The sequence below is a fragment of the Malaclemys terrapin genome, chromosome 2 (assembly GCF_027887155.1).
Source record: "Malaclemys terrapin pileata isolate rMalTer1 chromosome 2, rMalTer1.hap1, whole genome shotgun sequence".
NCBI classification, from domain to species: domain Eukaryota; kingdom Metazoa; phylum Chordata; order Testudines; family Emydidae; genus Malaclemys; species Malaclemys terrapin.
This window is the reverse complement of record NC_071506.1, coordinates 142,535,622-142,563,051: the sequence shown is the minus strand read 5'-3', so window position 1 is coordinate 142,563,051 and position 27,430 is coordinate 142,535,622. Positions and strand designations below refer to the sequence as shown.

The 27,430-nt window shown below is 64.3% G+C and overlaps 2 protein-coding genes across 2 annotated transcripts; one reads left to right on the top strand and one right to left on the bottom strand.

The window, feature by feature from the left end:
- Window positions 1–8,758: 8,758 nt before the first annotated feature.
- LOC128831579 (E3 ubiquitin-protein ligase MARCHF5-like) lies at window positions 8,759–13,036 on the bottom strand. Its single transcript, XM_054018124.1, has 6 exons — window positions 12,816–13,036; window positions 11,187–11,389; window positions 10,610–10,740; window positions 10,128–10,311; window positions 9,602–9,771; window positions 8,759–9,078 (listed from the first exon to the last, which is right to left on the bottom strand). Exons 1-6 carry the CDS (start codon window positions 12,836–12,838, stop codon window positions 8,923–8,925), a joined length of 867 nt encoding a protein of 288 aa, XP_053874099.1. The 5' UTR covers window positions 12,839–13,036; the 3' UTR covers window positions 8,759–8,922.
- Window positions 13,037–15,217: 2,181 nt separating this feature from the next.
- On the top strand, window positions 15,218–27,430 carry ACTR1B (actin related protein 1B). The gene is made up of 11 exons (XM_054017857.1): window positions 15,218–15,358; window positions 19,257–19,321; window positions 20,496–20,571; window positions 21,422–21,547; window positions 22,280–22,404; window positions 22,849–23,065; window positions 23,333–23,425; window positions 23,785–23,959; window positions 25,158–25,219; window positions 25,696–25,736; window positions 26,008–27,430. Exons 1-11 carry the CDS (start codon window positions 15,311–15,313, stop codon window positions 26,108–26,110), a joined length of 1,131 nt encoding a protein of 376 aa, XP_053873832.1. The 5' UTR covers window positions 15,218–15,310; the 3' UTR covers window positions 26,111–27,430.

Here is a 27,430-nt window from a genome sequence, read left to right as displayed (position 1 = left end):
CGTCCTTGTTCCACACGTCAGACTGCGCCCCGTGTGCTGAGTGAGCGTTTTCCTGCCCTGCCCCTGCCCCCAGCAGAGCTCCCACTCGGTGCTGGGTTCCCGGGGCTGGCCATGTTCCCCGGCACCATTGGCCAGGAGCCTGTCCTGGAGCAGGGCCCCACGGCGCTCGGTGCGGCCCAGCCCCCGATCAGAGCCAGGCGAGTGATGCAGGAGAGACAGGAGGGACGGGCGGGGGCTCAGGACCCAACAGCCTGATGGCTCTGGGGTCGAGGGGGCATCCTGGCAAAAGCTGAGCAGTGACTGACTGGCCCCGCTGCCAGGTGAAGGTCAGAGCGAGTCCTCAGAGAGCAGCAACCAGAGCATCTGGCGCGGGGACACGAGGGTCCATATCTACGGCCCACGTGTGGGCTGCCTGTGGTGGAATCCATGGCGAGGGGAGCCATTGATCTGCCCCCAATACCGCACCCATCCCCCACCCCTATATGCCCCACCATCCGCCTATCCATCCCCATCCCCCCAACCCCATACACCCCGCCATCCGCCGATCCCCATCCACCCCACCCATCCCCATCCCCCCAACCTCATCCCCCCTTCCCCCCACCCATCCTCCAATCCCCATCTACCCCATGCATCCCCATCCCCCCAACCCCATCCCCCCCACCATCCACCCATCCTCATCTACCCCACTCATCCCCATCCACCCCACCATCCACCCAACCCCACCCTTACACTCCACCCATCCCCGCACACCCCACCATCCCCATCCAACCAACCCATCCCCATATCCCCACAAACCCTACCCATCCCCATCCACCCAACCCCAACCATACACACCACCCATACACCCATCCCCACACACCCCACCCATCCCCATCCACCCCATCATCTACCCATCCCTATCTGCCCCACCATCCGCCTACCCAGCCCCATCCACCTCACCATCCCCATCCACCCATCCCCACCCACTGCACCCATCCCATCTGCCCCACCATCCCCCCATCCTCATTTAACTACCCATCCCCATCTACACCCCCCATCCCTCCCAACCCCATCCACCCCACCATCCACCTCACCCATCCCCACACACCTCACCATCCACCCAAACCCACACACCCCACCAGCCACCATCTATCTATCTATTGATCTTTGCGAGGCATCAGCCAGCCCTGGGGCTGTGAGGCAGTGTTCCCCACAGCTGCGTGGCTGTGGGCGCTCCGGCGCTCGACCTGAACACTGCTAACAGTAACAGGACATGCCGAGGAGTTAGGGTGCGTTCTCCTCCTGGGCTAAAACTTTCCATCCCATCAGGGAGCAGACGCGGAATCAGCCCCCCTGGCTGGACCAGTCAAGGTAGAGGAGTGCAGTCACACCGGTGCCAAGGGGCTGATTCCGGCAGCTAGTCCCGTCTGGGGCGGGGAATGGGGGTTAGCACTGCTACGCCACGCCCACACCGTAATCCCAGGAGAGTGCTCCTCGGGTGGACACGGCTTGACGAGCAAGACTGGGCTTTGGGCCCAGAGCCAGCACCCCTCACCCCATGGAGCGAAACAAGCTACAGCTTCTTTGCCGGTATAATTGTGTCGATACGAGGGGCTTTGCTGGCACGGCCGTGTTGGCCAGGGATCGTCCCTGCCTGGAACAACAGACCAAGCCGAGCCGGCCGTGGGGGAGCTCAGGCCCATCCCTGCAGCCACACTGGGGTTTGGCTGTCACCTGTCACAGACAGGAAGAGTCCCCCAGGCAGTGTGTGGCCCAGGCCTTGGGGGCTCCCCACCCAGCGGGAACAAGCACCTGGGCCCGCCCGTCGTGCTGAGCAGGAGTCTCCGAGTCCCTTGTGCCCGCGTCCGGATCCAGCCGTCGGCTCCTGTCTCGGCTCCCTGGGGCAGGGGCTGGCTTTTCGTTCCGTACAGCACCTGATGCTACCGTAATACACCTAATATAACCAGCAAAGAACGGGTGTGTGCTGAGAGCATGAGCGTGCCACAGGGCCGGGCTGTGTCCAGCAGCCTGGGGACAATCAGGATGTCATTCACCCAAACAGGCTCTGCGTCTGTCGGGAGCAGGGGCCGTTGGGCGGGCTCCCCCAGGGGATTGGGAGCCCTGGGCAGAGCCGGACCCTGCAGATTTCTGCCCAACTGGCTCAGGACCGTGGGGAGCAGGGCAGCCAGTCTGGTGCCGTTCAGCCACCCCCAGCTCAGTCTGGAGCTCGGGACCCTGCCCTGGGGCGAGCGGCCTGGCTCTGCGCGGCTCTGGGGACATGGACAGCTCAGATCTGGGGGATCTCCCCGCTGGCTACGCTGCTTTGGGGCCAGGTCACCTTAGGGCAGCACAAGGAAATGGAAGAACTGTGGAGCACCTGGCGGTCCTTCCAGGCTGTGGCTCTGGGATGCTGGTTCGCTGCCCCGATGGGGTGGCTCTGAGTGCGCTGCCCTGATCCCCCCAGTGCTGGCGCCTGCATCCCCCACTCGCTGCATGCGACAGGCATGTCTGCGGTTTATACCTCTCAGGACAAGAGCTGGGGCTGGGTGCCAGTGAGCCCCATGGGTGCTAGCCTGGGTCTGCCAAGAGAGAGGGGACAGGCCAGTCCTTGTGCGTCTCTGCCCTGAGCAATGGGGACATCTGGAAGCCTAGGAATTACTGGAGTGGCCCAGTGAGTTTGGTGCTCTGTATAGACAGGTGGGATGGGGGGGAGCGCGACCGCTGGTGGGCAGCGCCTGAAGCTGCATGGCTCCTCCTGTCACTTTTTCAACCTGTGAGGTAATAGCTTGGATGGTAGAGCGGGGGCTGGGAGCCAGGACGCCTGGGTTCTCTCCTTGGCTCCAGAAGCGGAGTGGGGTCTAGTGGTTAGACCAGGGGCAGGGAGGCTGGGAGCCAGGACTCCTGGGTTCTATCCCTGGCCCATGTCCCAGAGCCGCCCTCGCTCTGCCATGGATGCAGTGTCCCAGAGATCCATGGGGCCTCGCTCGGGAACCTTAACGAGGGGGCATAGGGACGGTTTGCTCGGGAGCCCAGCCTCGGGAGCCCCTCCCGCTCAGCCTCAACCTGGGGGTCGGCTCCCCGACCTGTCCGCCCGGCCCAGCCAACTCTGCAGGGATCCGCCAGTGAACCCCAACTCCTGAGGCCCCCACAGCTGCCTCATGCAGTGCCCAGCCCCTCACAGCCGCTGGTCAGGTCGCTGCCTCCCACGAGCCAAGGCACCGCCTCCGTATAACACACGGCTCGAGGCCGGTTTTGTATAACACGACTCAGGTTGGCACTAAAGACCAGAGACATCAGTGAAGCAACAGGGCTGACTATGAGCAAAACACAATGACACAACGCGCTTCCTGGTGCCCCCCACTGAATGCCAGCCCTGACAGGCGTGGCCAAGGCAGGTTCCCATGGTCAGCGCTTGTCTTTCCCGCAAAGAGGATGCAGCTTTCCCAGGGCGCTGGCCCCTGTCGGGCCCTCAGGGAGGAATAAGTAAAACGTTCCCCCCCAGGACCCAAAGCCCCCTGTTAAGAGCCAGGAAGGTTTCCTGGGTGCAGAGTCTGTCCCTGGGGTGACCGTTCTCCATGGCTTTACCTCAGTTGTCAGGGGTCTCTTGCTGATTGAGCCGGTCAGACAATAGCCACATCCTCCCCCTCTACACGCCACCCCTGAGCTACATGCCACCACCAGTGTGCCAGGCTGATGGGGACCTCTGCCACTGCCACTGATGGGCTCCCAGGGCCCCCAGTTTGGGCCATGGTTGGGTTCTCGTCTCCCCCAGTGCACGGATGGCTCAGCCTTGCTCCCCGGCGGTGTCATACCCAGAAGCATTGTATTTCACTAGCGCAGAAAATCAGGCGCTGATGCCCCAGGAAGGGGACCTGGAGAGTCGCAGGAGGAGGGGAGTGTGGCCTAGGAGTCAGAGCATGAGAGAGGGGTCAGGGCAGCCCAGCTCCACCAGTGCCTCACCATGTGCCTTGCGCAGGCCGCTATGTGCCTCAGTTTCCCCAGCTGTACAACGGGGGTGATAACACCCAGCTGTGAGGAGGTGGGGCTGTGTTGGCAAAGCGCTGATAGCCTGGAATGAAAGGGGCCTGAGCTGAGCCGCTGGATCGATGGGCAGTGGGTCAGGCCCTCAGAGTCTTACCCCAGTGTGCAGCCAGATGCCCCTTCCATGCCCGCTCAGCGGGGAACCCGTGTTAGACCCAGCCTGGGGGACAGGCCAGTGACACCCGCTGATGGGCTGTGCCAGGTGCAGCATCAGCAGGCAGGCTCCCATTTCCCCTGCTCCGCAGGGCTGTGCCGTGCGTCCTGGTGACTGATCCACACAGAGACCAGACAGGGCAATAATATGGCGTCACTCCTGGGATCTAGTCCCTGAGCTGCCACCGCCCTGCTGGAAGGCCTTGGCACTTCCCTGTCCCTCTCGGTGCCTCAGTTTCCCCTCCCACCAGTCAGACCAGGAGCACAGCCCTCATACCCGGAGACAGGAGGGTGATTCCAGCCGGGGGTTCAGACCCAGTGTTTCTGGGCATGGCTGGAGAGCGATGTGGCCTCGTGGGGGTCTCTGGGAACCTGGTTGGAGCGGGTGGGAGCCCCGAGGGCGCTGGGAGCCAGGTGGCGGGCGGTGCCCTGGGGTGGGACCGGCAGGTGGCCGGAGGAGCTGGAGGTGCCCCCCAGGAAATCAGCAGTTCTCCCCTAGGGGAGTAAGGGGGGCTGATAGCCCCTCAGGAGCTGTCTTGTCCCACCCAGGCCTGGGGAGAGGTTGCCATGGTGCCCGTGTAGTTGCCATGGGTGCCCACCACACCCTGGTGCCCCCCACTGCAGAGAACCCAGCCCCAGCCCTGCTGGGAGACACAGACAGCCGTGGTCCCACCAGAGCCTCCTGTCTCCATAGTGAGGGTCGTCAGGGAAACGGTGGGAAACAGTGCCGTCTCCATAGCGACCGTGCATTCTGCTTCCCCTTGCCAAGGGCTAGCTGGAAATAGGAAATTGGTTGGGGAGGGGGGGCACGGGGCTGAAGTGGGCTGGAGGGGGGCAGGCAATTGCTCCAGGCCCCTCACTGGGCCTGTGGAACCAGCCCCGTTCAAAGGGCCATAGGCCCAAGTCCCTTCTCCCAGCCGGGCACCCCGAGCAAGGCAGCCCTGGGCCTGGGGTGGCTGTGCCAGGGAGCTGCCTGACAGCCCTGCCCCAGATCCCACGGGCCATCCCCCACAGCCAGGCTGTTCCAACCCCCATCAGTGCGGACGGGCCACGCCAATGCCTCTCCCTGGGCAGTGCACACTACCCACTAGGCGACACTCCCTCCCCTGCAGTGGCATAAGCCCCCTTGGCATGTCTCTCTGAGGCACTTCCCCAGCCCCAGGAGCTGGGCACCTCACCGCCCCCCTCCCCTGGACCCCACAGGCAGCTGACATGGAGAGCCTGAGCCACGAGGGCTTGAGGGGCTTCAGTGGGAGCCCGACACCCATTGAGAGTCAGCGAAAGCGATGGCCAAGGCGCTGGGGGAGAACTGGGAACTGATGCAGGGTCTCCCAGGTGCACCCACTGGGCCACTCGGCTCTACTCCTGTTCCATTACCAGCCTCTGCTTTCTGCCAGGGCCGTGGGGGCCGGGCCTTGCGGGCAGCTTCCCAGGGGAGAAGACGTGGGACTCCAGGGTGGGGAAATCTCAGCATGGCCGAGGGCTCTAAGTGCCTCCTGCTTTGTTATTATCCTCTGGCCTTGTCCAATCACTTTCCTCTGAGGATCTCAAAGCGTCTCCCTCATCTTCATCCACTGAGCCTCTCGAGGTAGGTCAATGCTATCCCCATGTTAGAGGGATAGCATTGACCCCCCACCATTGTGTTCTGGGAGGGTTTTTCAGTCACTGGCCTCTGAAGCGTCGGGGTGGTGCCAGCTGGAGATGGCCAGTGGGGAGGGCCGGGCTCTGGTGGCACCGAGCTCTCGCTGTCTCAGGTGTATGGCTGGCCAGGTCTGGCTCACATCCCAGGTTTGATCAAACCACTAGTCCACACTCCCTTTGCCACCAGCTCACCGGGGAGCTGGTGGCTCCAGCCGTCCCTTCGGCTTTCTAGGAAACCCCTCGGGGTCAGCACAGCCAGGAGGCGGCTGCTCCTGCTTCGCACGCCCTGCGAATGGGCTCTTCACCCCACACCGCCAAGGCCGAACGCCGGCCGGGGCCCGAACGCGGAGCTAGAGGAGTTTAGACTAAAACTAGGGCGCAAACTTTTGGCTGGGAGGGGAATGAACCCCTGGGATGACTCCCCGGGCCGGTGGGTTCCCCGCCCTGGACGCAGTAAATCAAGGGCTGGTTTCCTAGCAAACCTGCCCAGGAATGACTGGGGGCAGGTCTCTGGCCTGTAACCACACTAGGTTCTGGGAACCCCCATGTGCCAGCGGAACTGGCACTAGGCCCATACTGGGCGTCAGTGCCCTCTAGTGGCTGATCTGTGAATCTGCCAGCTGGCATTGCACATGGGCCTTTCCCACACCTGATGTCCCTGGTTTCAAACCCGGCTGGCAGCGCGGCGACGGGATGGACACAGTCGTTGCCATGGGGTCCCACCACACCCGGGTGCCCCCCGCTGTGGAGAGCCCTGGCTCTTCAGGGCGACTGTCCCCGGCGGCGGGGGAAGCATGTCCTGTGCTGTGAGTGGAGGGGGGGGAAGGTGATGCCGCCCCAGAGACGTGACTCCAACCCCCTTTAGGGGGGCCAGGTGTGTTATGGGGCTCCCAAATCACTCCCCCCCCCAAGCCCCAGGGATTTTGAACTGCCGGCACTGGGACCAGGGAGGGGAGCTGGCCTGTAGCCAGCAGTAAAACTGGTCACCAAGGCGGCTGGCTGGGGGCGGCCTTTGGTCCTGCTTTAGGAACTGGGGGAAGGGTCCTGTGATGGGGCACGAGCCAGAAGAGACCCCAGCCCTAGCCCTGCGCCACCAGGAGCAAAGGGGCTGACTTGTGCCCAGCAGCAAAGCCGAGCCGGGAGAAGGATGCAGCTCTGCCCCCAGCCACCTCTCGGACCTTAATGGCAGCTCCAGGCCAACTCGTGGCCTCTGATCTCCGGGGCCCAGCGTGAGCCCCCCACCCAGTGAGTCCCTGGGGTACAGCGGCTCCCCACCCGATGCCACTGCCCCTGCAGCCAGAGCCGGGCAGCCCCTCGGCTCCCAGACTGATGCAGCAGAGCCTGGAGGTCAGGGGCTGGGAGGAAGTGAGAATTCTCTAATATTTTTATGAAGTTGGTGTGCCTCAGTTTCCCCTAGCTGCTGCACTGTTCCCTAGGCAGGGAAGGGCTGTCTGCTCTAGGGGCAGGCTAGGACACAGGTGTGAGTGGCACCCAGGTGTCCTTAGGGGGCCTGATCGCCATAGCTGTGGAGACTCCAGACAATGGCAAATCCCACCCCTGGGACATCGAACCTGGCAACCGACCCCACCTCTCAGCATCTCCCCAACTGGCGGACACAGGACATGGGGGTGGGGAGGAAGATGGGAGTTCAGCGTGGGCTGCGGGAAGCTGTTGAAGCCCTGAGGGCTCACCCTGGAGGAAGAGTGGGACCCGTGAGGGGGCGCAGAGCCCAGCCTGACTCCAGCGAGCAGGACAGAGACCCGCCCCCCACCCCATCCCACCCCCAGGGATTAAAAGCTGCCCACCCCTGGGAGAGGGCACCGTGCTGGGGCCCCCTGGCCTGGGCCAGGACTGATGCTTGGCCAGTGGGCTCAGCCCCTGAACACAGCCTGGGGCTGCTGCCCCCCACCCCGCAGGGGCTGCGTTTCCCCTCACTTGGCCAGCAAAGCCCTTTGTACGCTGCTCCCCAGCGCCCCCAGCAGAACAGGCTGGCAGCTGCTCCACGCCGGGCTCTCTGGGCCAAGCGCCTACTGTGGGTTGCTCCAAGCCCCCAGGAAGTCTCCCCCAGACACGGCCTCGCAGGGCTGTGACTCACCTCCAGGGCGCGAAGGGAGCTTAGGCAGGGCAGCCCAGTCACCTGCGGCCCCTCGACGGGTGTCCGTGGGCTGCTGCAGGGGGCTGTTCCCAGCTCCACTGCCCCAGCTCATGCCTCCATCCAGCTGGGGGAGCAGGGGAGAAATGCCGGCGGGCTCCCCCGGTGGTAACGGGGCAGCCAATGTAGCGTGCGGTTGTGGCACTTCTCGAGCCGTGGCAAAGGAGCCGAAAAGCACCTGGGAAAGGCAACAGCCAAAAGCACTGGCACCAGGACGCTCCAGGCTCAGGCCTGCACCAGCCGCAGGGCCCGTGGGAGTCAGCTCACGAGCTCGGAGGGGGAAGCAGGGGCAGGGCCCCAGCCTAGGACGCAGCAGCACCAGGTTAGATTCCCTGCTCCACCCCAGAGCCCCAGGGAGCTTGGTACAGGGGCCGGGGGGTGAACACTTCACACCACATGGCAGAGCACCCCCCCCCCCGTTCTGGGGACGTGGGGGGCCAGGGACGGATCTGTCCCCATTCGGGGAGGTGGAGAGAAAACCCCTTCCCGGCCGCAGGAAGCGCCCATGCGGCCTGAGGCAAAGGGGGACGCCAGCCCTGCGGATAACCGGGTGCCCAGGTGCCAAGACACTGCAGGGACATCCGCATGCCCCAGGGGACAGAAGCTCACGGCTCTCCCAGGCCGAGGACACCAAGGGGCCAAGCTCTCAGGGTAGCCCCCTTGCCAATGCTCTCAGCTCCACACGCCTGCGGGAGACAGGGAGAGGATCAAGTCACACAGCATCAGGGAGCTCCCGCGGGAGGGAAGGGAGACCCCCCACCCGCTCCCGCAATGACGCCCAGACACACCCTGCACCGTTCAAACAAGGTTTGTATTTCCAGTGGCTATTTATAAAGGGGGCAGGGCCAGGAGAGCCTTCTGCGGGGGGACCCAGGGCAGGGCTCTGCCGCCCAGCTGTGACTGCAGGGCACGGCCCGACGGGCCAAGGAGCTGCAGGCAGGGGCCAGGCTCCAGGCCTAGCTGAGGTTGCCCTCGGTGCTGCTGTCCTCGTCCGGGGGCGCGGGGCCCGGCTCCAGGTAGTCGAGGATGCGCCGGTTGGCCTGGAGCAGGTACTGCTGCTGTCTGAAGTAGACTTTGAGCACCCCCTTGATGGCCACAAAGGTGATGCCGCCCTGCGGAGGAGGGGAGGAGATGACGCCAGCTGCTGTGCCAGTCCTATGGCTCTGGGCATCCCCTAGCACCACAGCCCCCCAGCCAGCTCCCCCCCCCACTGAGCACCAGGGACGGGGGCTCCCCCCTGGAGCTCTGCTGGTACCCTGATCCACACCCCCTGCTAGCCCAGCCCTGGGCTCCCCACTCAGCTCTGCCAGTGTCCCCCACTCCTGACCCGCAGCCCTGGGCTCCCCAGCCCCAGCTCTGCCGGTGCCCCTCACTCCCGACCCGCAGCACCGGTGCTCCCACAAGCACAGTGTGGGCGGCGGTGCCAGGCTGGCCTGCCGTTTCCATGGCAGAGAGCATATCACAGACCGCCAAGGTTTCTGAGCTCAGACTCCCTGGGTCCGGGGTTCTCGGGCTGGCAGGCTCCAGCTGCCACAGGGCGTGAGCCCCAGCTGCTGGAGAATCAGCCCAGGCACCTTGGGCAGTGCCCCGCATGGGCACCCCGCAGTGGCTGGCACAGCCCGGCCCCGGACTCACCAGGATGGTGCGCTGCAGGCTGGAGTCCACCCGCCGGAAGAGGAGCCTGCCCACCAGGCTGGCGATGGTGGGGAACACCAGGGCCCCGCACAGCGTTCGTGAGAGGGACGGGTGGTCGCTCTGAGGGCGGGACTCGGCCAGGGGCCCCAGGGGCACCGGGCGCCCAATCCCTGGGGAAATGGGAAGAAAGGGGAAACTGAGACAGTGATCGGTTACCGCCACCCGGCCGGAGGGCTCAGACCTTAACCGCTCCCCACACCACCCGCCTTGGCCCCAGTGTCTGCCCCCTCCCAGCACTCTGCCCCTTGTCACTGTCTCTCCTCCCCCTGCCAGGCCACCAGCTGACAGTGCTGCTGCCAAGCTTCCCCTCGCCCCACGGCTCTGCTCCCTCAAATCTCTTTGCTGCCAGCCTGCCCCTGCCTCGGCTGAGAGGCAGCCATGCCCACCCCCTCACCAACCTGCTCACCCACCGGCACCACCAGGGCAGCCCCAGAGCCCCCATCCCCCCACCGGCGACGCCCCGCACCTGGCACCAGGGCCTGCAGGGCCTGCAGCTTGCTGGAGTACTTCCGCCAGACACGCAGCACGTAGTCCTCCCAGCGGATCAGCCTGCCCAGCACCAGCATGACTGGGATGGTGGGCAGCCCCATGAGCAGGAAGAGGGGGTCTGCCCGCTCCATCACATCCAGCCCCTTCTTATGGCCAACCACCTGCAGCCGGGAGAGGAGGCGGCTCAGAGCCCACGCCGAGAGCTGGGCTCCCCACGCTGGCCGGGCCAGTCACACCCCCGCAGCACAGGCACCACGTTGCCTTCACAGGCCAATTCCCAGCAGCACCCTGCCCACGCCAGCTGCATGGCCCCAGCCGTGCCCCCACATAGCCAGCCTGGCACCCAACAGCACCCATGGGTGCAGTCGCTCCAGTGCTCTTGCCTCTGTTCTGGAGCCTGGCGGAAGAACCAGCCCCGGCCCTGCTCAGGCCCCCTTTGGTGAACCCCCAACACGTTACCTGCATCACCGTGACGGCCCCATAGGTGACAGCCGACCAGTACACCGTCCCCACCACGATACCGGCCATGGCGAAGGGGCTGGCTCTGGACAGGATCTGGTCCACCTGGTGGAGGAAATACACCAGGGGCCCTGCAGGGAGATCAGAAACTCAGGCCATGCCATGTGCACACACACCCCTGTATTCCCTGGGCCAGCTGCCCACGGGGGAGACTTCAGACAGTCCCCAGGGACGAGGGCTGCCCCCACCCACTCACGGGCAGGATCCCAGGGCTTTCACCCCTTCCCCACCAGGCCAGGCCTGGCCAGGCCAGAACCAGGAATTTCACAGGCCACACAGGCTAATGGGTGGAGCACAAGGTCAGGAGACAGGGACATGCCAGGGCATTGCGCCAACCTCTGTGCTCCAGGCAAAGCCTCCCCAGACACCCTCCACTCTGCCCCTCATTAACCCCTTCACACCCACTGGCCCCATCAACCCCGTCTCCTGGTGCCCCAGGCCGTGGTCCCAGGCAAACCAAGCCCCGACCAGGACCCAGACGGGCTGGCTGGGGACCCAGGCCCCCCGCCGCGCTCACCCAGCTTGGGGAAGATGATGCGGTACTCGGTGCCGCACTGCGGGCAGCTCACGCTGCCCGTGCTGTTGCCCTTCTGCTTCTCGTCCAGCCAGCGCTGCAGGCAGGCCTGGTGGATCCATTTGGTGGAGCCTTTGCAGCGGCAGGGGCAGACCCACTCAGCGGCCCGGTCCTCACGCTCTGTGGCGAAGCAGACCCAGCAGTGCCTGGAGAGCAGAGAGCGTGTCAGGGAGCCAGGCGCCCCCAGGAACCCACGCAGACCGGGAGGGCAGGGCCAAACTCTGGGCCACCCCACCCCAGAGCAGGGGGATCCCTAGGGGACCCAGCGACCCTTTACTGCCAGGTTCCCCCCCAGCATCGCTCTCCAGTCCCACCCCCATCCGGATCCTGCCCCCATCCCCTGCCCGGGCCCAGGCTCAGCGCAGGGCAGCCGGGACCCAGCCCCGTCCCACGTCCCAAGGGCCCCCAGAGCCAGGCCAAAGGGGGAGGTTGGCTGGGGTGGCGGCAGGAGGGGAACGTTCCTCAGGGAGATCGGGCCAGGCCAGTGCCGGGTTTACAATGGCACCAGTGGCTCCATGGAGCTGGGCCTATGCTCAGAAGGGGCCCCGGCCTGCTCTGCTCGCACTGCGTCCTGAAACCCTGCTAGCCACTTGTTCCTCTCGGCCTGCTCACCCACTGGCCGAGGGCTCCTCTCTGCCCCCTGGCCCCACCCGCCAGCTCCTCTCTGCCCCCTGGCTGGACCCCAGGGCACCTCCAGCTCCAGGCCTCTCTGCTTCCCACCACCTGTGGGGCCCCACCTGTCTCCCCGGAGCTGAGCTGCCTGGGACTGCTGCAGAAGCCTGGCCGGTCTTAGCTGGGCCCCTCCAAGCAAGTGGGTCTGGAGGGAGCCCGGCCGGGACAGGCCTTGGCCTGGCTGATCACACCGCTCCAGAGGGGCCAAAGTGATTCCCTGCCCCGGGACCAGCCCTGGGGGCTCAGCCCAGCAGACACAGTCACTCCCCAGCTGGCTGGTGAGTGCAGCCAGGAAACAGGGGATGGGGGAGCGGGTCTCTGGGGGGGGGGTCGCTGGGCTGTGGGGGGGGGGGGAAGATCTCTGTGTTTTGGGGCACTTTAGAGAGTGGGGGCTCAGGGGGGACTGGGCAGGGGTGGTGTTGTGCAGGGCATTTATGGCAGGGTCGGGAGTGGGGGGGCTCTGGCCATAGCGGGTCTGGAGGGGCTCTGGCCATAGGGAATTGGAAGGGGGTTCTGGTGTTGGGTTGGGGGCAGGGGCTGTGTGGCATGGCCTAGGTCCGCCCCCCCCCCCCCCGGGAAGGGGCATGCTGGCAGCACAGGACCGGGCAGGCCACTGGGCATCTGGCAACTGCCGGTTTGTAACTAGTGCCCTGGGCTGGGTGGGGCCGCCCCTCCATTGCCCCTGGCTGGCCCCTCGCTCCGGGGACCGACATCCCCCACCCCGGGGCCCACAAATCTGTTTGGTTCGGGGCCCACAAAAGGTTAATCCGGCCCTGGGCCGGCTCCAGCCCTTGGGGAGGGGATTCGAGCCGGGCGCGGGGGCGGGACTCGGGGGCTCGGTTCGGGGCCAGGCTCGGGGGGGGAGGTTCCTGCCCGGGCCGGGGACCCCCTAGCGCTCACCTCTCCTCAGCCGGCTCGGCCATGGCGGGCGGGCCGCTCACACCCCCGGGCGGCCCCGGGCCCCGGCCATCGCCGGCCCCCGGCCCGAGCGAGCGCGCAGCCAGCCGCGATCCGCTGCCCCTGCGCCGGGCTGTGCCGGGTCGCTGTTCTCCCCCGGCCGCCCCGCTGCGCCTCGTCCCGCTCCCGGCTCTGGCGCAGCGTAGCCCGGCCCGGCCCCGGGGCGGCCCCGCAGCCTTGAGCCCGCCCCGCAGGCCCCGGAGCGCGGAGAGCGGCGCGGCCTGGTTCTGAACAGGCCCAAGGGGTGCTGAGCCCGGGCCGGGTCTGGCTCGGGACAGGGGCAGGGCGCGCACAGCCCCGCAAGTCTAAGGCCGTGGGTAGGACGGTTAGTCCCACCTGGCTCTTCTGTGGGTGCCACCTGTACAGCTCTACCCGGTCAGCAGCTTTATGCCCGTTTTGCAGATGGGGAAACTGAGGCACGAGGAGGGGTACCACGGTCACCCAGCAGGCAAGGTGGCAAAGCGTGGACCTGAAGCCTGTGCTCCCCAGGCCCAGCTCAGTGCACTATCCATTAGGCCACACGGCCCCTACAGTGCCAGGCTTGTGCCCTGGCTGGAACGGCACCTGGTGCAGACATCGCCTGTTTATATCATCAGCCAAAAGCAATGGCAAACTGCCATGGACTTCACTTAGAGCCCAGTTTGATGAGTATGGCACCCAGTCCAGGCCTCTCGCACCCAAGCCTGCATCACACTGCGATCCCACTGTCGGTGCTCGATTTCCGGGCCCGCTATGAACGACCACCCACAGCTTGAATTGTTTCCCAGGACGTCCCTCACAAACGGTCCCGGAAGACACCGTCACAGCCCCTGTTAGTGCGGGACATCCTGTGGGTCTGCAAAGCGAGAAGTGAGCGTGCAGTGTTTGCGCGGTTCATGAGGCCGGCAAAGTGTTCTGTGGGTGTCATGCTGTTGGCCGAGATGGCAGATGGCGAGACGTGCCACGCGGGTTTGCGGGATTTCTAAAATAAGTGCAAAAATTATAAGCTGTGGATGGCATTATGGGATGGAGAAAGGTGTGCTGGGAACTTGATCACTAGCTCCCAGAGTTCCCGGTCGTTTCTATCCCATGACACTTTGAAAACTTTCCCAGGTTAGGCCCCGATCCTGAGAACTGTTCTGCACAAAGGTGAGCTCACTTGGAGGAGCTTGCAGGACCAAGGCCTTCCTGTGAAACTACCATGGACTTCCCAGGCCAGCAGCGCTGCAGCCTCTGGCGGGCACCCAGTGATCTCTTGCTCTGGGAAGGAGGACATGCAAGACTGGGATGAGGAATCAGAGGAAGAGCGATAGAAAAGACACGAGGTCCCATCCCCCCAGCCAGGACCAGTGCAGGAAAGTTCTCTGCTGTCTGTGCCTCAGGAAATACACACTATGATTAATTCTCACCTATGGACCCGCCTAGAAAATAAACAGAGATCCGGCTGGTGTTTCCAGTCTTCGCCCTTTGGCCGAAGGTATTAGAACAGTAGCTTATATTTCTATATTGTGTTCCACCCTTAAGTGCATTGCAACCTATATACTGAAATGCAGCCACCTCTGGAGTGGAATGCAACATACGTTTAACAGAGCACAGTAGCACCACATAATTGTTGGGGACAGGCAGTGAAGAGGTGTAGGGCCTTGCTTTGCTCAGACAGTAGTTATAATTGATTTGTACTGCTGTGGCGCCTAGCCACCGCCAGGTACAGGCATAGAGCAGGACCCCATCATGCCAGGGGCTGTACAAATACAGAACAGAAAGGCAGACTCTGCTCCCTGATGTGCGTGGAGGTGGGGTGGCCTTAGGCTCATAGACTTTTAGGCCAGAAGGGACCACCATGGTCACCTAGTTGGACCCCCTGCCCCTGGCAGGCCACAGCCCCTCCCCCACCTCCTGCCATGGGGATCCGGCCATTAGCCCATGCACCCCGCTAGCCTGGCACCGCCTACGCTGAGATCCCAGCACAGACCCTGGGCCTGGCTCAGGACCCAGCTCCTGCCAGGAGGGTCCGGCCAGTACCTGATACCCACAATGCAAGAGGACAGTAGCTCCTGCAGCCCCAGGGGAAGAGGTGGAGGAGGAGGTGGGTCGCACATGCGCACACGCCTCCCCCTTTCTCATCCTCCAGGCCATGGGGCGGGGCGGGAACAGAGCCATGACATCACCCTCCTTAAACCGGGCAACCAGGCTTGATGCGGAAGACCCGCCTCCGACACCGCGCCCCATTGGTCGGCTGTCAAACCTGTCGCCCCGCCTCTCCCTCGGCCCCTTCGGCTTCCGCCTGTCACTCGGGCCCAAGGGAGGTGCCGATTGGCTGCATGGGGCTCCGCCCCTTGCGCGGCTCCCGAGGGCCGGTTTGGTTGCGCAGGGTGGGTGGTTGCGGGGCCGCAGCGTCGAGTGTGACTGAGCCGGAGCAGCGTCCCCCGCCCGGCGGCCCCGCCCCGCCCCGCCCGGCCATGGAGTCCTACGACATCATCGCCAACCAGCCCGTGGTCATCGACAACGTGAGCCCGGCGCGGGGGGGGCCGAGGTGCCTGCGAGTGACCCGGGTCCCGTGGGGCAGGAGGGGGCTGTTGGGGGGAGGCTCGTAGCGTGTTTGAACCGCCCGTCCCGCCCCCGCCCCGCGCGCTGTGGGACTCGCGGGCGCCCGGGGCTGCGGGAGGCGGCTGCGCTGGAAGGGGCAGGGGCTTTGGGGGGGGGTTCACCAGCGCCGGCTGCAGCCGGAAGCCCCCGGTGTTAATGAATCTCCTGTCGCTGTGACGTTTCCGCCACTCTCCGGCCTGCCCCGCAGCACGTTGGTGCCCGGCCGCCGGGGATCCCCTCTCGCGTACAGCGCCTTGCACCGAAAGGCCTCGCTGTGTCAGCCCCAGATCCCAGAGCAAAACGCTACCCCGGCCCTACAGGCTCGCCAAGGCCTCGGTGCTGAGGACCATTTCGCAGGAGGCTCCATGGCCTCCCCCAGGCCGTGCCCCCGCTTGTCTCTCAAAATACCCCATTGCACTGCTCTCTAGGAGCCCCACAACCGGGGTGCCAGGGCTTTCTGCCCACGCTGCTCCCCCTGGCACCCCTAAGCATCCAGCCGCTGGTGTTGGGGGGTCCCTTGCTCTGTGGCAGTGTAACACCCTTCTCCCTGTGCTGTCAGGCCTCGGGGCATTTCTTCTTGCTGCTGAAGAGTTGATTAAGCTGAGCTAACATTTCCGTCCAGTTCTCTTGCTTCGGCTGGTCCCTTGGCTTAGAACCATCCTCGCTTTTTGAACGGGCTCTGCCCTCCTGTTGCTAGCAGCTCTTTGCTGTGTGTGGCTCCGCATGTGACCTCTTCCAGAGCTGCCCCGGGTGAGAGTCGTGGAATTTGGCTAGAAATATCCGGCCAGACTTTCGAAGCAGCAATCGCTGATGTGTCCCTGCTTCTGAGTCTGGGGCCCAGTGGATCTGCAGCTCTGGAGACCCAGCTGCACGCTGCTTTAGAGAAGCTTTCATTTGATCTTCTCCCTCTGTGGATCCAAAGGCTCTGGGTTACAATGCGTCAGGTGTTTAGCTCCAGCCAAGCTTTACTCTAAAGTGTCTAATCGTTATGGTCTTCTATAACACCTGGGGGCTGCAAAACAGGGTGGCAAACTTATCTGTGTCAAGCAAAGTCCCCAGACGTCTGGATGTCAACTGGGTGGGGTGAAGATCTCCTTGCCTGTAGCATACCACACGCCTGCTTTCTCCTTTGCATGTGACAGCAGGGACACAGAGCAGGCTAATTCTGGCTGTTTTGCTTTGGAAGTGTGGTTGTCTGTGTGTTCCTGTGCACAGAAGGTGTCAGACAGCTGGATTTGCACTGTGCCTGTGTAAGGGTGTGGCTGGGGAAGAGTTCTTGCTTGCTCATGCTGTGAATCGTTTGTAATGGGGCAAGGAGAAGCTGGCAAGCCAGAGATGGATTTTGGAGCCGTTCCTGGGAGGTTGGCAGGAGAAAAGTGGCCTCTGGTGACCGTGCCCCTCCCTGGTGGCTGCTGCCAGCTGGGTTTACAGTGGGGTTTTGCAGCGGCTGCTGCTGAGGAGAGGCAACATTCAGCTTAACCTCTTCATTCAAAGGGAGTTTCAGTGCAGGCTTAGCTTGAGTGCTGTGGGGTTTGTTTTCCTCCGGTGGGTGCAGCCAGCCCCAGGTCTGCAGCTGCAGAAAACCTCTGTCTTTAGCCAGCTCCACTGGTGGGACCCCCTCAGCGGGGCAAGGATGGTCTTTGCTTGTTTACTCCTTCACGTAACACAAGAACTAGGGGTCACCAGTGAAATTAACAGGCAGCAGGTTTAAAACAAACAAAAGGAAGCATTTCACACAGTCAACTTGTGGAACTCCTTGCCAGAGGATGTTGTGAAGGCCAAGACTATAACTGGGTTCAGGAAAGAGCTAGATAAGTTCATGGGTGACAGGCCCATCAATGGCTATTAGCAGGATGGGAAGGGGCACAACCCCAGGCTCTGGGTGTTCCTAGGCTTCTGGCTACCAGAAGCTGGGAATGGGCGTCTGAATGGATCACTTGCTGATTACCTGTTCTGTTCATTCCCTCTGCAGCATCTGGCACCGGCCACTTTCGGCAGAGGGATACTGGGCTAGATGGACCAGGGGTCTGACCCACTCTGGCCAGTCTTATGTTCTTGTGACTTGGAGGGTTCTACTCCTGGCTCCGCCACTGATTCCACGTGACCTTGAGTGTGTTGTTTCCCCTCTCAGTGCCTCAGTTTCCCCATTTGGGAAGTGAGAATAGTGACTGACCCACCTGCTGGGAAAGCACGTTGCTGGAGTGGCTGGCACTGCAGAAGGGAAGGAATACTGCCAGGCCCGTGAGTGGGGCTGTGGCCCATCAGGACTTATGGCTCTTCTTGTGGAAATTTCCACTACATGCGTCTGACGAAGTGGGTATTCACCCACGAAAGCTTATGCTCCAATACGTCTGTTAGTCTATAAGGTGCCACAGGACTCTTTGTCGCTTTTTACAGATCCAGACTAACACAGCTACCCCTCTGATACTTGGCTCTTCTTCTGGTCGCTGACAATGTGAACCAGGCCCAGCCTAGGGACAGATGAGTTGGGGGGTGGCCCAGCCCGGGGACAGAATGGGGGAAGGGAGCGGCTCAGCCCGGGGACAGACTCGGGATGAATGACCCCCAGAGTATCTGTTTAGCTTGTAGGTTTTAAACAAGTGTTTGGATCAGCTGGAGGGCTGGGTCTCATGGGCCATATCTGCCTCCTCCTCCCAGTCCTGGCTGGGGATCTCGGCTTGGCCCCTCTCACCTGTTCCCATGACAGCAGGGCTGCCAGTGGCACCTGTATCCTGTAGGCACAAGGTGCAGGGCAGAACGAGACCCCCACCAAGACTACAGCCTGCCCTGCACCTTGTGCCTGCAAGGACAGGTGTCACCAGCCCTGCTGCAGTGCAGGGAGCCAGCCCCGCTGTCACAGGCCCAATCACTCACTCTTGTGACTGGGGCTGCCCCAGCAGCCGTATAGCAGCAGGGGGGCCTCCCCCGCGGCCAGGGGCTCATCCTCCCCCGCCTCTCAGTCCTGGCTGGGGGTCTGCTCGATTATGTGAACCCCTTTCTTGTGAGAGCTACCCAGGGCACAGGGTAGGGATTTGGCTAATGCCGAGCTGTGGCACACGGGGTTTTGGGTGGATGGGTGGTGTGGTGGTGTTACCGGTGAAGGAAAACACGTAATGCAGCTCTAGTTTCTAGCCACTTACACTGGCTTCTCTGGGACTCTCTAGCCTCAGTTTGGTTTTCCCAGAGACTCGGCGAAGTGTCCCGTGCAAAGGGGGTGTTGGACTGGGTCCCCCCAGTGCTGGGGGCCCAACTTCCAGGGAGGCAGCAGCTTGCTGTGCAGTGCGGTGCCAGGGGACAAGGTGTGGGGTATCCTCGGGGGAGTTTCCCCTGGTCACAGCCAGGCTCCCTCCCGCTGTGAGCAGGGGGTAGTGAGGCACCTCGGGGAACCCCGAGAAGTGTCACAAGAGGTGACCCAGGTGCTGCGGGATCCTGCTGTGGTCCCTGAGCCATGGAAGTGAAACTGACTAGGAGCAGTAAAGAAACTGAGGAGTCGCCTTTCATCATCTCCGCTGAGCCAAGTGCCCAAAGCAGACTGCCTGGCTGGAGAAACATCTTTAGCTTCAGCTTTAACGAGCGAGCGGAGGGGCTGCTGGGCCCCTCAGAGCTCTGATGTGTTCATCCTCTCACGCCTGGGGCAGTGCCGGGCTGTTCTCCAGCTGAGAGCCAGGGAGAATAAAGGATTTGCTCAGGGACATGCAGGGAGCCTGACCCCTGGGCCGGCTGTACTCTGGGTGTCCCCATTCAGAGTCTTGGGACCCATGTTGGCTGAGCTGGGTGCATGGACAGGGGTTGATTAACAGCTGTTTGTGATTTCCCCAGGGTTCCGGGGTTGTCAAGGCTGGCTTTGCTGGTGACCAGATCCCGAAATACTGCTTCCCAAACTAGTGAGTATCTCCACCCGGACGGGGGTTTTGTTGTCAGCGTCTGGTCATTATCCCAGCGCCAGGCGAGTGATCCACAGCGGAGTGACCCCACAGACTCCAGCCAAGTCAGTGGGAGCAGCATGGGGCCCTAAAATGTGGGGGGTGGGGTATCTTAGCCCCTCTGTCGAGAGCTGAGTGGGGATCTCCGAGGATGGCCGTGTCTGCAGAGCCACGGCCGTGCCCGCAGCTGGGCTCTCAGTGCTTCCGCCGACGCCTTTGCCTCTCTGCCGCCCAGCGCAGGGCTGTGTTGAAAAGAGCTGGTGTGTTACAGCGTGGCGCCTCCATCAGGCTCTTGAGCTGGGCCTCCTGGGGCCTGCTGGGATCCAGGATCAGGCTGGCTCAGATCGAGGCCCCTGTGAACAGAGCCACCTGCTGCCCTGCCCTCAGCTGCCTGGCCTAGAACTCTGTGTGCCACACCCTGCCAGCTGGGGGGCTGTGCCCAGACCCAAGGTGTGGCGTGGGAGGGGCGTGCAGTGCCCCCAGGCTGTGTCTGCGGGGGCGGTGCCGGAGCAGAGGCAGTACGTGTTAGGCTATCATTGTCCATGGGCGATGGACCCCAGGACCCCGACGCTGGAAGCTTGGCAGCATCCTCTGAAGCTGCCCTGCGGTTGTCCGACCCCTCCTCACCTCCGGGAGCCTGACACATCTCACGCACCAAGCCTGAGTCCGCCCCCCACACCCCATTGCAGCTAAATGCTGAAAACCTCCTTTGCCAGGCTCTGCTCCCATGGAGGGGGGTAACTGCCCCGGGGCCGAGGGGTGTGGCAGTCTCTGCACAGCTCTGGCCTTGTTCTGCCCCCCAGGGCCCGGCTGGGACTGGTGGGATCCCTCACCCCAGGCAGGGTCACAGCTCCCCCAGAAGGGGCGGCTCACGAGGGCTGGGCTGGCCCCAAGGGTGCCTGTGAGCCGCTGTCATCCCTGGGATGCTGATCCTGCTCTGTGCCCCCTCTCCGTCTGACACTGGCGAGTGATTAACGCCAGCCAGCCCCTCCTAGGCCAGGGCTTGTCTGTTTCACCCCCTCCCCTGCCCCACAAGTTGGGGGTGGGGTCTGTCAGCTCCTTGCGAGGCCCATCTTCTCCCCTTGGGGTGGGTGAGCTGCAGTCCCACTAACTGGTTCTCTCTCTCTCTCGCCAGTGTGGGGCGTCCAAAGCACGTCCGGGTCATGGCGGGGGCGCTGGAGGGGGATCTCTTCATCGGCCCCAAAGCAGAGGTAATGGTGTAGCCCAGCCCCCTCCGGCCGTTTGGGGGTCTCAGCCCATCCTCCCCCCCCTCCCCCCTCCCGCTTCAGGCACAGGTTGAACAGGCAGGGGGCAGATCTCCAGCTGTAGGGCAGGAGTTGGCAACTGCTGGGGTCAAAGGTTCCCAGTTCCCCAAGCACATGCAGCAGTCTACAGTGGCCAGGTGCATTGTGGGAGCTGTGCAGAAAGTGTCCCCCATTGGGCTCCCCCTGGCCAGCCTGCCTTCCCCCGCAGCCTGCGCCCGGGGGTGCTGCCAGGCCTGGAGAGTGGCTCTAGTGAGTTTGCCTCCCAGGACACCCACACCCTGCCTCGCCACGGGAGTGGGGTAGTGGCTCAGCATCAGTGTTGGCCTCAGGTCAGCAGTAGGGGGCGCTGTGCTGCCAGCAGTGGGTGAGGGGTTCAGTGGGGCACTCTCCCCTCAGTCTGGGCTGGCCCTGACACCCCTGGGCAGCACTGGGGGTGCTGTGCTGCTGGGGGGCAGGCGAGGGGCTCAGTGGGGCGCTCTACTCTCAGTCAGGGCTGGCCCCGACACCCCAGAATGGCATTAGGGGGCACTGTACTGCTAAGAGTGGGTGAGGGGTTCAGTGGGGCACTCTCCCCTCAGTCAGGGCTGGCCCGGACACCCCAAGGCAGCACTAGGGGGCGCTGTGCTGCTGGGGGGCAGGCAAGAGGCTCAGTGGGGCACTCTCCCCTCAGTCAGGGCTGGCCCCGACACCCCAGGGTGGCACTAGGGGGCGCTGTGCTGCCGGGGAGGCTTCTCTGCCTTGGCATCCCGCTCCAGGTGTGTCGTGACCCGGGTCCGCTCGCTCCCTCTGCCGGCAGGAGCACCGGGGCCTGCTGTCCATCCGCTACCCCATGGAGCATGGCATCGTCCGGGACTGGAACGACATGGAGCGAATCTGGCAGTACGTGTACTCCAAAGACCAGCTGCAGACCTTCTCCGAAGAGGTAACGGGCTGTGGGGCAGGGTGGCTGGATCCCCGGGGGGGGGTCTCCCCCATCATGTGTCTTGCTGCCAGCCCAGGGCTGAGTCTCTGGGACGGACACAGCTGATGCAGCTGCATCTGGGATGAGGCTAGACATGAGACCTGGGGACTGTCCCCGGGACCTGAGCTGAACACTGGTGCGGACGTGGGGCCATCCGCTGCCTGCACAATCCCCTTAGCGTGGGCCTGGGGCTGGACTCCCCGCCCCGGAGCGAGCACGGCCCCGTTGGCACCAGCCCAGCTCCCCTGCTGTGCTCAGTCTCTCTCCTGATCTGTCCTTTGCCCATCAATGGCCAGGGGCTACCTAGTGCAATGGGGGATGGCGACTTGGACACCTGGGCTGAGACCCCCCAGCTCATGTCACCCAGGCCCTGAGTGACTGTGGGGAGGTGAATTCAGTCGCCCTGTCTCAGCTGCGTTTGAGCTGGCAACTTGCAGGAGAGAGGCTCTGGCCCCCCAGCTGGCCTGGGCTCAGCTCTGCCAGGCGGGTCCCCAGCTGCGCCTGGTCCCAGGCTCTGGGCCACTGGCACCTCTTGCCCAGGCCTGTCTACGAGGCGCTTCCCTGGGCAGCAGCCTTCAGCCCACGAGCTGGGGGTGGAGGTGGCTGTGGACCAAGCCACCGGCCTGGGTGGTGGCTCCCCTCCCATGCCACTGGAGCCACCATCTCTGCTAATTGGGTGTCCTGCCCTCCCAGCACCCGGTTCTCCTGACGGAAGCCCCCCTAAACCCCTGCAAGAACCGTGAGAAGGCGGCCGAGGTTTTCTTCGAGACCTTCAACGTTCCAGCGCTTTTCATCTCCATGCAGGCCGTCCTCAGCCTGTGAGTACCGGACACCGCCGCCTGCAGCGCTGAGGGAGCCCTCGGGAACACCGGGGCCCTCTCTCCTCACTGGCAGCGTGGTGATGGGGGGCACTGGGTGGCAGGGAGCAGGGTGTGTGCCCTGTTGGGTGGTTTGGAATCAGCCCCGGATTGCTTGTGATCGGCCCAGAACCCGCAGCGTCTTTCGCCCCAGTGTCCTGGGACTGACCCTCTGCCATGGCTCCTGAAGGTCCTTCCTGGAACGCGTTGCTGGGTGCTGTTCAGTACTTGCTCTGTCACCCCCCAGAGGTGGCTGCCTTTAGGTGGGGGGATGAAGCCTTTTCCCACCAGCCGTGTGCTGTCTTGGCGCGCTCGGGCCGATCTGCCGTAATCGCCGTGCTGGGCGCTTTCCAATGCGCTGGCGGGGCCGAGCTCACGGGCTCCTGGTGTCTCCCTCTGTTCCAGCTATGCCACGGGCCGCACGACGGGGGTGGTGCTGGATGCGGGGGATGGCGTCACGCACGCGGTGCCCATCTACGAGGGCTTCGCTATGCCGCACTCCATCATGCGGGTGGACGTGGCTGGGCGGGACGTCTCGCGCTACCTCCGCCTGCTGCTGCGCAAGGAGGGCTACGACTTCCACACCTCCGCCGAGTTCGAGGTGGTCAAGATGATAAAGGAGGTACGGGGGGGAGCTGCCCTGGGGCTGGGGGCTCACTGCAGGATCCCCCTCGGTCAGGGCTGGGGATGCGCTGCTGTTCAGCACTGGAGCCCTGCTCTGCCCTGCCCTGCTGGGGGACCTGGGGCAAGACCCTGCCAGTCTGTGCCCCAGCCGTGACATGGAGGCCGGGGTTCCTGCCGGCTCAGGCCCTGAGCCTCATGGCTGAGGTGGAGGGTGGGGCAGGGGTAAGTCCTGGCCTGGCTGCTCACCTGCTCTCCCCCGGCACAGCGGGCCTGCTACCTGTCCATTAACCCCCAGAAGGACGAGGCGCTGGAGACGGAGAAGGTGCTCTACAGCCTGCCGGACGGGAGCACACTGGAGGTAAGTGTCGTGGTGCGGGCAGATCTCCGTGCCCTGGTGGCTCTGGGCGCTGGCTGGCCGGGAGCTCCCTGTGCCCGGGGCTGGGTTTGGTGGATTGTGTGCGGGGGCTGCGGGAGCTGGGCCTGGCTAGGCGGCGCGGTCTCCCAGGCACATGGTGCTCCGTGTCTCAGGGACCAGAGCTCCCTGGGGGCTGGCTCCGTGTGACGCTGCACCTAGGATCCTGGGGCAGCTTGGGGAGGGGAGGGGGCTGCTTCCCCCAAAGCAGAGACATAGGAGCCGGTAAGCCCCCTGGAGTTGCAGCCACGTCCCCTCGGGGCCCCGTTACCCTGCGGTGCGGGGCTAATGTTGCTCTCTGGCAGGTGGGCCCAGCCCGCTTCCGAGCCCCTGAGCTGCTCTTCCAGCCGGACCTGGTGGGGGACGAGAGCGAAGGGATCCATGAAGTCCTGGCCTTTGCCATCCAGAAATCCGACATGGACCTGCGGCGGACGCTCTTCGCCAACATCGTGCTGTCCGGCGGCTCCACGCTCTTCAAAGGTGCGGCCCCGAGCGAAGGACTTCAGCGCCCACCCCCTCTGGTGGGGCCCAGCCCAGGCAGCACCGCGCCCAGGAGCTGGTCACAGCCCCGTGGCCTGGCCAGCCTGGTTCCTTGGCAAGGGGGCAATTCCTTCCTGACCCTCTGTCCTGATGCCTGCGGCTGAACCTGGAGCACTGCGCCCATTGTGCATGGTCTGGCCGGGAAGTTCCCCTGCTGCAGGATTGGGGGGCGCTGGGGATCCTCTGCCCCCCCCCCCCAAGAATTTTGATGGGGGGGGCCTCCCAGAGTGTCCAGCAGGGCTGACCCTTTGGCTACGGACAGTGCAGCCAGGAGGGTGGGTCTCCTGGGGGGGGGAGGGGGGATCACTGATAAGCTCACAAGCTCTGCCTCATGGAGGCAGGATGTCATCAGGGCCCCCTGGGAAGTGTTTCCCTCCCCCCGTGAGCTCAGGTAACATGGTGGGAGGGCCCCGACACCCCCTGCCTTTCCCAACAGAGATGATCCCTCAGTCCCCAGGGGACGCAGGGAACCCCTCAGCATCTGGGGGGGAAACTGAGTAGCGTGCTCCCCAGGTCAGGACCTAGCTCTGCTCACTAGAGGGTGCTCTCACCTCAGCCTGGGACTCCCTGAGCTTGTGCCGGAGACTGGCTATGCAATGATCTGGCCACGCCCCTCCTCCCGTAGTGCCTGGCACTCCCGGGTGGAATCAGGGCCCCTTACTCCGCCCAGGGGCTCTGCACATCGGGGTGGAAGCTGGGCTCTCATGAAGCGCTGGGCAGTCGGTGCGGAAAGCGGGTGGCCCGTCTGGCTCCTCGGGGTGGCCTAGGGTGACCGCTGAGCAGAGCGCCCGGTGCCCCTCGCAGGCGGGTACACAGCTCAGCCCATGGGGGAGGGGAGCCCCCTCCTGCCCCCAGACCTGGCCTGTGTTCCCAGCCAGGAGCCGCAGCCTTGGGGCAAGGCTGAGAACGGGGTAATTCCCTGTGGGAGGCAGCAGGGGGTGTAACACTCACTCCCCCCTCCCCCCGCAGTTGCCTCGGGAGGCCAGCTTGGTGCCTGAAGCCATGGGCTGCCATGTCGCACCCCCAGGAGCCACAGGGTGGCGCCCTAGCGCCCGGCTTTCCAGGTGGTGCATGGGGACCCCTGTGGGGTGGGGGCAGGTCGGGGGCTCTCTGGTTAATACTCGTGTTCCCCCTTCAGGGTTTGGGGACCGGCTGCTTAGCGAGGTGAAGAAACTCGCCCCAAAGGATGTCAAGATTAAGGTGAGGATTGGTGATGCCCGCAGCACCCTTCCCCTGTTGCCCAGCCCTGCCCTGGGATCTCCTCGCCCCCGCCCAGCCCCTCCTGCTGTGATTTCCCAGGCACCGCTGCCTCTCCTGGGGCACGAAGCTACAGTGTGTGCAGGTCCAACCCCCTGCCTGCTCCACAGCCTGGCACCCTCCTGCCCCCCAGGCACAGCTCCCTGCATGGCCCCGAGCGACTGCAGCCTCCTGGGCCATGCTTGGATCAGACCCTCCCCTCCCGCTCCCCCCGCCCCAGATCTGGGGGCAGCGCGGCCGCTCCAGGGAGTTGCCCCGTGAACAGGGTGGGTCCAAGGATGGGGTGCCCTGGTGGGGCTGCGTGATGGGGGTGTGCACAGCAGGGCAGTCCCATCAGCCGGGTGCTGAGCCCCATTCCAGGGGGGACGGGAGGGGCTGTTACCAGCCGGGCTCCAGGCTGACCCTCTGCTTCCTTCCAGATCTCCGCCCCGCAGGAGCGACTGTACTCCACGTGGATAGGGTGAGTGCCCACCCCAGGGCCTGGGCATCTGCTCTGGGACCCGCCCTGCCTGCCAGGCCTGGCTTCCCTGTGCCTCTAGATTTACTGCAGGGGGTGACCTCTGCGTGGCCCAGGGACCAGGAGGAGCCCTGACTGCGGGGGGGGGAGCCGTGCTGGGCCAGGACAAACTTGCTCTGTTCAAAGGGAGGGAGGGGAGCAGGCCTTGTCCCCGCAGGGCTGTGTGCGGGGGGAGGTGCCTCCAGCCCCTGGTGACTCTGACTCTCCCTTGCAGCGGCTCCATCCTGGCCTCGTTGGACACCTTCAAGAAGATGTGGGTGTCGAAGAAGGAGTACGAGGAGGACGGGGCGCGGGCCATCCACCGCAAGACGTTCTAGGTGTGGGGCCAGCGGGCGCAGCTGGTGGTTGGGGGAGCTCGGCCAGGGCGTGCCCTTATGTTACCCCTTTCCAAGCCAGGGCTGCTAGCACCAGCCCTCCCCCGGGGGTCGCCCTCCCCGCATCAGCTTCCGGCATCCCTGGAGGGGCAGGGCAGCCCCCTCGCTCCCTCCGAGCCGCTCGTCTGTGCGCACACGGCCCCCAGGCCTGGCCTTGATCCCTGCTGCCCCGTCCGTGCCCTGCACCGGTGGGGATGGGCAGGGCCACTGGGCTCTCTGCGCAGGCAGTCTCAGCCCTTGACCCCCTGCTGCCCTCAGAGCCCTGGGGGCCTTGGCCTGCCCCTCCCTGCGCAGTCCCCTAGCCTGAGGGGCCAGAGTGCCCCAGCCTGCTTAGCGATCCTTGGAAGCCCGGCAAGGGGATCTGGGGGCAGCGACCCCATGGGAGCTGGGCTTCGGCCTGAGGGGAGATGGGGCTCCAAGGGGCTTCTAGTCCCAGGCTAGATCCTGGGTCCTGCCCTAGGAGAGCCCACCTGGGGCGCATGGATCCAGCGCCCACTGCCAGGCCCCAATGGCTGCCCTCAGCCCTTGCTGCTCAGGAGGGGTGGGAGCCCCCAGAGGCCTGGAGCAAAGCCCTGGTGGCACCAGGCTCCCCCCTGTTCAGGGCCGTGCTGGGGCCAAGCTCCTTCCAACGGGGGGCCCCTGAGCAGCTGGCTCTGCCCTTGCTCCAATGGTGCCTGGCGCAGACTCACTGCAGAGGTGAGCTGGGGTCTGGCTGGCTCTGGCCCAGGCAGGGTTGTGGCTGTCCCCCCTCCCCCCAGCCCCAGGGGGGTGTCCCAGTCACAGACCCTAGCTCGCTGCCTAGAGAGCAGCTGCCTCGTGGTGCTACACTAACCCCCTGCATTGGCCACACCACAGCCTCCTGTAGCCATGGCCCCTGGCCCTGGAGAGTGTCCCTGGAGCCAGGGCAGTGGTGAGTGTGGCCCTGTGGGGCTAGTACCTGGGTGCTCAGAGGCCTGTGGGCAGGGCTGTACCAACCCTGAATTGGAAAGGGGTAAACCCCTGAACTTTTTTTTTAAAGGGCAGCAACTCAATCACCTGCCCCAGAGTGAGGCAAGGGGCCTAGGCACCTGGAGGGGCAGAGCTCAGCTCTCCAGCTCCGGGCTAGTGGCCTGTGTCTGTATCTCGGCTTCTCCCCTTACCCCCCCTGCCAGAGCCCTGGACCCCCAGTGGCCCCCGCCCAAGCCTGGCTGCAATGTACAAAACTGAACACAGTTGCCTGTATTTTTTTTTTGTAAATTCATTATAGTAATAATTATAAATTAA

Excerpts from the sequence above, each read along its gene's own strand:
- LOC128831579 (XM_054018124.1), bottom strand. The coding sequence starts at position 12,838 with ATGGCCGAGCCGGCTGAGGAGAG. Across the intron at positions 10,741-11,186 it reads CATCATCTTCCCCAAGCTGG|GGCCCCTGGTGTATTTCCTC; the intron begins GTGAGCGCGGCG and ends ATCTCCCTGCAG. Across the intron at positions 10,312-10,609 it reads GGGCCGTCACGGTGATGCAG|GTGGTTGGCCATAAGAAGGG; the intron begins GTAACGTGTTGG and ends TCCCGGCTGCAG.
- ACTR1B (XM_054017857.1), top strand. The coding sequence starts at position 15,311 with ATGGAGTCCTACGACATCATCGCCAACCAGCCCGTGGTCATCGACAAC. Across the intron at positions 23,426-23,784 it reads CGGACGGGAGCACACTGGAG|GTGGGCCCAGCCCGCTTCCG; the intron begins GTAAGTGTCGTG and ends GCTCTCTGGCAG. Across the intron at positions 25,220-25,695 it reads CAAAGGATGTCAAGATTAAG|ATCTCCGCCCCGCAGGAGCG; the intron begins GTGAGGATTGGT and ends GCTTCCTTCCAG.